We start from the raw sequence: 8,258 nt of genomic DNA, 5'->3' as shown, positions 1-8,258 counted from the left end.
TTTATATAATTTATAATCTCTTTCTATTTGAATGATTCTTGCTATTTATATTCCTCCCCTTCGTCAAATCCCACTCCTTGCTCTTATTTCCCTTCTGTCTCATCCCTCAACCTCCGTCGCATGTTTTTCACTTTCTCTTTCTTCCTCGCATTTTAAAAAATCTTTACACTTCCCCTATTATTAGCAAGCTCATATATATATATATATATATATATATATATGCATTGATTAATATATAATAATTTATTTAAGATTTTAATGGACCGACTTGAAACGGACATTTTGAAGAAGAGTTTCCTCTGCTGCCAGTTTGCCCATAGTTGTCGACTTCATACAGAGCTAGCCACATGATAACAGACAGTGATGGCGTCTAATAGTGGCGTGGGGTGGAGAGGAGAAATTTGGGCTCATCTTCGCGGGCGGAATAAGCGACAAGCTCAAAATTTTTCCAGTCTTATTCAATCTCGTGAGTAACATTAAGTATGTTGACTTTTTACCCAAAATGCTTGTGTTACTTTAAAAGCATCAAGATTCGAAAAAAAAAAATCTTGGTGTCTTGTTGCTTCAACATACAACGAAATAATCCTTTACAGAAAGAAAACTTAGGATGTTTTTCCCTTATTTTTGGTATCTTTCGCTTCAATATATATATATATATATATATATATATATATAATGTACTTGATTTATTCCATTGTGTTTATTTTGTAAGGCTGTTTTCATTTGCACTGTTATTTCATCAAAGGTGTTTTCCTTTAGTGTTTACTGGCGGGTTCTTAATATTGTGTGATTACCCATCAAAATAAACTTCTTTCCTCTCCTTAAATAAAGTGATTTTTCCCAATAATACTTCAAAAGACATCACTGATATATATATCTTTCAACATTTTCTTACGTGCAACTGTTCCCTCCCATAACGTGCATATTGCGTAACTTTAGACAGTTTACATTTTCTACTTCAGAAATAATTGCATTAGATATTCGGATACCTAATATTTAATTAATGCATTGTCAAAGAAAAATATCTCCCGACATCTTACATTATAATTTCCTTTTTCTTTAAAATTGATTAAAATAATATTTCTTATTCAACATTAATTCAATATTTACTGTTCAATGCAAAAGTGACTTTTAGAGATGACTTTTCTCCCTTTTAATTGACTAATAAATATTTTGTCGACTCGTATGTTCGCAATATTGTATTTATTTTCTCGTAAAACTTCAGCAGAACTTTATTTAACCATATTACCTGTATTTTTCTTTGATAGTACAAACTGGGTGTTACCTTAATATTGTTAAAAATGTATACTTTGTTTTTCACGATCACAACGTAGTCTAGAAATAGGAATTAAGTTCTCAACTTTGACAGTAATGATTACAAATGCACTCCAAACATTCATTATACAACTCTTAAATAAGACACACGAATCTCTTTAAATGGATTAATAGATGAAAAAAATCTACCACTAATTTTTTCCAAGTTAGCTAAACACTACTAATTCAATGTGACTTCTATTAAACCCTCTATTGCATGAAATTATCCACAGTTGTCTTGTATCCAAATATCATTCTCATTCTGGACTCTGATCATTTTAGCCTCTTGTTCATAAAAGCTCACCATTTCTGAACTCTTCAATCCAGTCATCATTACTAGTTTAATACCGTCAAATTATCTGTAGTATTAATTTCTCTCCATCTCAATCTTACATAATCTCACCCCTTTATTTTGGTTTCAGGTTTTCCTTGATTTGCTTTCTAATATCAATCACTGCTCAGTCGGTGATTATTAGCATTATGCCAGACCATTCTAATTTCTTAGTTGCTGTCTCTTAAGATCCTACAACTTTTCATTACTTTGCACATTGTTTATCTGGTCAACAACAGCTGGCCTAAACAATATACTGGGAGGGGAGTTGTCTTTGTTTTATTTATACTCTGTTGTTTAATTGTTGTACACCCCTCCCCCAAAACTTTCATACTTCATTGTGCTGTAACCTCCATTTCTAATGCTGCTGCATAGTTTTGCTCTTCAAATCTTGCTGTTCGCGTTGCACAAAACAACACAAAACGGTCTTCCCCTAATCTTTGTTTCTTGCCACTCTGTCATTCTGTAGAACTCTCATCTCACCAAACATTGCTTGAATATCTTCATTCTCATGATTGCCTTCTTATGGAATTCACTCATCTGAGTTCTTACATATGCTAACCTAATGTTACACTAGCAATCATTTCAACAATGTCTTTTCTCTGAAAAAGAAAATGATTTTAGAATGTACGCTTTTGTACATTTTCAAATTGTCCAAGCTTAAACATGTTTATGAAAATGTCCTTAGTATTATCCTTCCTTGAATTGGTACATAACCTTTCTGATTCTGTTAGTTCATGCTTCTAATGTTTGAATTTACTGTTCTCCCCTTCTGCCTAGATAAAATTGCAATTGAGTTTTTGCCTAGTATCTTCGTATAATTTTCTTCCTCTTGATTCCTATTGCTGGCCCATAACTGCTATGAAATCTCTGACCCAGCTATGTTTTTGTTCTGTTACCTAGAATTAAATAACCTCCATATTACAGTTTCTATCCCTCCCTCTTTCGAATCAGTTTCATTGCTGTCCTGTAAATCTCAGTCTTCTAGATGAGGGTATATCTTCGGTTGAGACAATGTCATTTTAACTATATCTCCATGTTTAACCATGAAGGTTGACAAGTGATGCTGAAAGTTAGTCTTTCCTTATGCATCAGGCTCATCATTTTACAAAAAAGAGACTTAATTGCATGGAGCAACTCCCATCCTGTACCTCAGAGTATCATTGAAACAAGAATATCATTGAAATGAGTGAACTTTCAAGATATTATTGCATATGGCATTAGTCATGGGGAAAGGTAACTTTTATAAACTGGAATAAGTAGCCATCAGCTTGAAATATAGTGTTTCTTCTTGTGGGGTGGCATTGGATGGTATGTTGCTTTTAGATACTGTCTGTACAAGATATTCAATATTAGGAAGTGAAGAGGCATTTAGAAGTGGTGATTTATAATTTGTGAATAGTTGACACAACATTTATTTATCACTATTACAATTACTACCACTTGTACTCACCACAGAAAGACAGTACGAGTACTGTCATAATATGGGTTCTGGTTAACCATATCCAGTTGAAAGGAGCACCTAGGATTACTTAAGGTAAGCAATCCCATTGTAATTCATCTGATGGGTAAATCCTGGGTTCGCTTTGCTGGATTACAAATATTTTACCAAGTGCTAACCAGTCAAAATTTGGTGGATACAAATGCAATTGTTAGTTTTCTATGCAGCAGAAACATATATCAGGGCAATTAGGAGGCCAGAAATTGGAGCTGATAAAGTTGTAGAAATTCTCCATCTACTTCTGACTCTTTCTGGAAGTAGTGCAAAGAGCTGGATTCTGCTGCCACACACATGGCTTTCCAGTAGCTTTACATAGCCTCTGAATTGAGTGTAAGGCTCTGTTCAAAGGTGTGAGGATGAATTCTACTGTGTGGGTGCAGTCAGAATGCCTGCTGTGTCCTTTCATGCTGACCACAGCTTTGTAGTCTGTTGCAGCTGTCCCTATTATGTCTTACAGCATTTACAGTGTTTCTCAGAGCATTGAGCAACAGTCATGACATCAGCATTTTGATACCTAGTGCAAATCATCTTGGTACAGGTAACTCTCTTCTATATTTAGATGGCTTCCAGTCGTTTATGTCGGCTAACTTTAGCTCAACTATAACTTTAATCTTTATGCTTTCCAATGCTGTTGACTATTCACCAATACATCAAGCTGTTCCTGAAAAAAGGAGGCCTAAAAGAATTGTCAGATTTAGCCCTAACACCCTATATGTCTATTGATGAAGGAGCTGGACTTTTTTTTTTCAGTTCTAGAGAGGATAGGTAGATTGCTTGTAAGCCTCTACAGTTTTCTATCTCCCAGAGGACAAGCATGGATGGTTATCTTTCAAATTCAGTGAATAGTTCTTAAAAAAAATTTGTGAAATATTGTCAGTGGAGGTCCCATCTATAAATCATTCTCTAACACTATTCTCTCTATACAATCAACAGATAAAGCCCAAAATCTAGTGTCCAGCAAAGCTACATTGAATTGAATGCCCACAATTCAATGTCTTCACCAGCTTGTTTTTGTGACAGCAAATGGAATCTATAAAGTATTGTAATGAAAATGCAAGTGAGTTTATTGCAGTATTATAGTTAAGTCAATTTGCAAAATGACTGAAAAAGGAGGGTGAAATCATGTAAGTGGACTGAGTCATTGTTGTTCAGCTGAGCCTGGCAATTCAGCAATGTAGTTTTCTTTATATCCACCCAGTACTTGAAGCTGATGAAGTGTCATCAAAGTGATGTAACTTTCCCCCTACCAAATTTTTCCCATTGTTGCATTTCCATGAATGCCATGCTAGCATGGAAAGCGGACGTTAAACGACGATGATGATGTGGACTGAAATACTTTGGAGTTGAACTTGTGAAAATAATTGCTGTGATGTAAAACAGTTGTCAAGATTCAGTTTGCTTTATTTGACAGAAATGTCCCTCTCACCACCTTGACATAAAGCCACCGCCTTCTCTGCTACACTCCCACTTAGTTGAGGGGGCTTTATTTGTCCTGTGAGCTTCATGGCAACCTGCCTAGTACTGGTGCCATAAAAAATAGCGTCCAGTACACTCTGTAAAGTAGTTAGTGTTCAGAAGGGCATCCAGCCACCACAACTATGTCAAAGCAGACATTGGTATTTGACGTAGTCCTCCAACTTGTCTGATCCTGTTAAACTATCCAATCCATGTTGGTATGGAAGCCAGACTTTAAATGATGTTTAGTCAAAATACCTGTGTAAAGTGTCCATGTTACTGCAAATGACTGGCCATCAGTATTCAACTCAAGTTTACCATAATTCGCATGAGCTGGAAGTAGCAATAATGATTCTGTAACACTAACTGTATATAATTCTTCATATAGTCATCCACTGTTTGTCACAAAGCTATCTTTCATATACTATACATTTCACATAAAGTCATTGTTAATCTATACTTTCATATTTTTCAGAATAACATTGATCTGGTGCTCAATCATACCTCATTAATAGTTAGCTGTTTTATTGGTCTGTTTAACACATTGTAAAAATCATTTGCATAATAGGACTGTTAAGAATTGTGTATCCACATGAAAATTTTGCCAACCCTAAACCTGCCTGAATACTGATCTGTCTCTTCACTTCATAACCTAAGTACTGAAGTTCACCCATTATAATTTCAATGCTCTACATTTAACTATAGTTATTTTTTTTTTTTTGGTGGTGGTGGGCTATACAATGGCATCTTCTGCTAGTGTACTAATTCTCTGATGTGGAGATCTCAGTATCTACCATATTATATTTCAATAATCAAAGTAGCTTATATTAGTTCATGAATTTTTTCCTGTTCTCTGCTAATTAATATAGCTTTAAACCTAGTTTTAGATTTCTTAACTATCCAGAACCTGTACCTATTGTCTTTGCATCTCTGGCTAATTTAGTTGCCCATGACATGACATCTCTTCTAGTACTTGCTTTGTTTTATTGTTTCTCTAGCAACTCTATGGAAATAAGAATGTTGAAATTTTTTTAGGATAATCAAGTAATACTCACACTTGATAGTGTTGTCACAAATCTGATCCTAGACTTGTTAATGCAGTTGTTACTATCAGGAAATATGTGGCTTTGCATGTTATGTTTAGTTAACTTTTACTGTTTGTAGCAATAAGACATAATTGAACATTTCAGCACCTACTCTTCAGTCAGAACATTCTTCACTTCATATTAGTTTTATTTGACAGTGTCTGTCCCTAATGGATTCCTTTCATGGCATTCCCTCTTTAACCTTTTAGCATTCAGATTACTCTGTCAAATGTAATGCTTATTTGTTCACACTGTTTTGAATTAATTATGCATTATCTTTTAGCTTCAAGATTTTGATGAAGTGATTATTTATTTTTAGAATGACATTGTAGGGTGGGTGTGAGAAGCCAGATTAAACGTAAAACAGGTAGAATGTTTAGGCCTGGTATAGCCAGTTTAAATGGTAAAGGGTTAATGTCAAAAGCAAAGAGAGATGATAGCACCATTTGAGCGTGACCGTTACCAACGTCGCCTTCCTGGCACTTGTGCCAGTGGCACATGAATAGACATTCGAGCGAGTTCGTTGCCAGTCTTGCTGGACTGGCTCCTGTGCAGGTGGCACATAAAATACACCATTTCGAGTGTGGCCGTTGCCAGTACCCCATGACTGGCCTTCGTGCCGGTGTCACATAAAAGCACCCACTACACTCTCTGAGTGGTTGGCGTTAGGAAGGGCATCCAGCTGTAGAAACTCTGCCAAATCAGATTGGAGCCTGGTGTAGCCATCTGGTTTTCACCAGTCCTCAGTCAAATCGTCCAACCCATGCTAGCATGGAAAGTGGACGTTAAACGATGATGATGATTTACTTTTCTTTGATTGTCTTGCACTGTGATTGTAAATTTGATAGTTTTCAGTTTCTTATCTAATAGATAATGTTACAAAACAATACTGAAATGTTTAAAAATGCCCTTGAAACTTTGTGGAAGAAAATAGCATAAAAGATCATCTAACAGGAAATGAATTTTATGGAGAAGCGACAGGAGAGATTTGATAGCTGAAGCTTTATAGTTAATCTCTGTACCATATATAATTTCTGGTATTATCAGTTAGCTGCACTATGACAGACATGACGAATGGCCAGTTCACATTCTAGATATTAAGTGCCGAACATTAAAATATGAGAATAGTAGGAACATTTTGCAATTTCAGTGATACCTGCTCCAAACATTTATTTATTTTTTTTAAATAGGATATTGAATGATATAATAGAAAGCAAAAATTTCTAAATTAATTATATTATTATCAGTTCTTACTATCACAGACTTGCTTCTTGTACATATCATCATCATCATTTAACATCTGTATTCCATGCTGATATAGGTTAGATGGTTTGACAGAATCCAATGTGCCATTAAATTCCAAAGTTTGCTTTGGCATAGTTTCTATAACTTGATGCTCTTCCTAATGGTAACCATTTTACAGAGTGAACTGGGTGCTTTTTTCATGGCACTGTCACTAGTGAGTTTACCAAGTAACTTGCAAGATGAAACCCATTGATAAAATATATATATATATATTTTATGTGATGCATATGGATGAGCTGCATAAAGAAGTATCGATCACAAGATGTGGATGGTACTCATGGAAGAAGTTGACCCAGGAAGACAAGGGATAAAGTAGTAAGGTCTGACCTCAGATTGTTGAGTCTCAAGGAGGAGAAGACAAAGGACCAAGATGATTGGCAATTCACCATGCTTGAGAAGACTATCCATCTCAGCAAAAATGAGGTCCTAAAAACATATCACCAATGTGTATCCCACTTCCTGCACCCAATCTGTACCTGTTGAACCTTCCCAGATACTCAATATTGTAACACCTACCCTTCTTTCACCCTTCTGATCATGACCCAAATTCTGTAATTATATATTCCTTTTCCTTTTTTCTTCTACTTGTAATCCTTCTAGAAACCACTCCTTTTGCCACCCATCCCATATTCTCAGTATTATTCCTAAGCACTCATTTCCCCTAAATATCCTCTCATCTCTGTCATCAACACTTCTTTTTGTAACTCACTATATTCACCCCTTATGTATGCTTGATCTCTCACTGTCACTGTGCATCTTTTTGTCTCACCTACACTTCACCTCATCTCCCCTATCCATGCAACCACCCTTGATTCTCTGTCTCTATTCTCTCTCTATCCACCTTGTTTCTTAAGGGTGTGCCCTGATACATCATCTCTACCATCCTGAACTGGTGCCATGAAAAAAAATAACACCCAGTACACTCTGTAAAGTAGTTGGTGTTAGTAAGGGCACCCAGCTGTAGAAACCATGGTCTCAGGCTACTTGGATTCTATTAAACCATCAAACACATACCAACATGGTATGCAGACGTTAAATTATGAAGATGATGATGTGTGTGTGTGTGTAATAAATATATATATATATATATATATATATATATATAAGGTTGAGGAGGGTATTGGATTTAACCAAACCCTGGAGGATACAGGTAATACCGAGTAAGTGCTGTATACCGATTAGTTTGCCCCAATTGTTGTATGAACAGGATTGGGTATTATAAGTCGTGTATTAGCGTGTGTATATGTAAATATATAAAAACAAAAGG

At 35.6% G+C, this 8,258-nt stretch overlaps 1 protein-coding gene across 2 annotated transcripts in view; it reads left to right on the top strand.

Annotated features, from left to right (window-relative positions):
• Positions 1-170: 170 nt before the first annotated feature.
• LOC106882625 (autophagy-related protein 16-1) overlaps positions 171-8,258 on the top strand; it is an 80,121-nt gene continuing 72,033 nt past the window's right edge. The window contains exon 1 of one of the 2 annotated variants that reach the window (XM_052967333.1): positions 171-466. In XM_052967333.1, the coding sequence (XP_052823293.1) occupies positions 364-466 (103 nt within the window). In that variant the 5' untranslated portion in view covers positions 171-363. The remainder of the gene's footprint in view (positions 467-8,258) is intronic. The other variant, XM_052967334.1, reaches the window with a different exon arrangement.

This window comes from Octopus bimaculoides, chromosome 4, assembly GCF_001194135.2.
Source record: "Octopus bimaculoides isolate UCB-OBI-ISO-001 chromosome 4, ASM119413v2, whole genome shotgun sequence".
Classification (NCBI taxonomy): Eukaryota; Metazoa; Mollusca; class Cephalopoda; order Octopoda; family Octopodidae; genus Octopus; species Octopus bimaculoides.
Note: the sequence above shows the minus strand (reverse complement) of the source record. Positions and strands in the feature narration are given on the sequence as shown.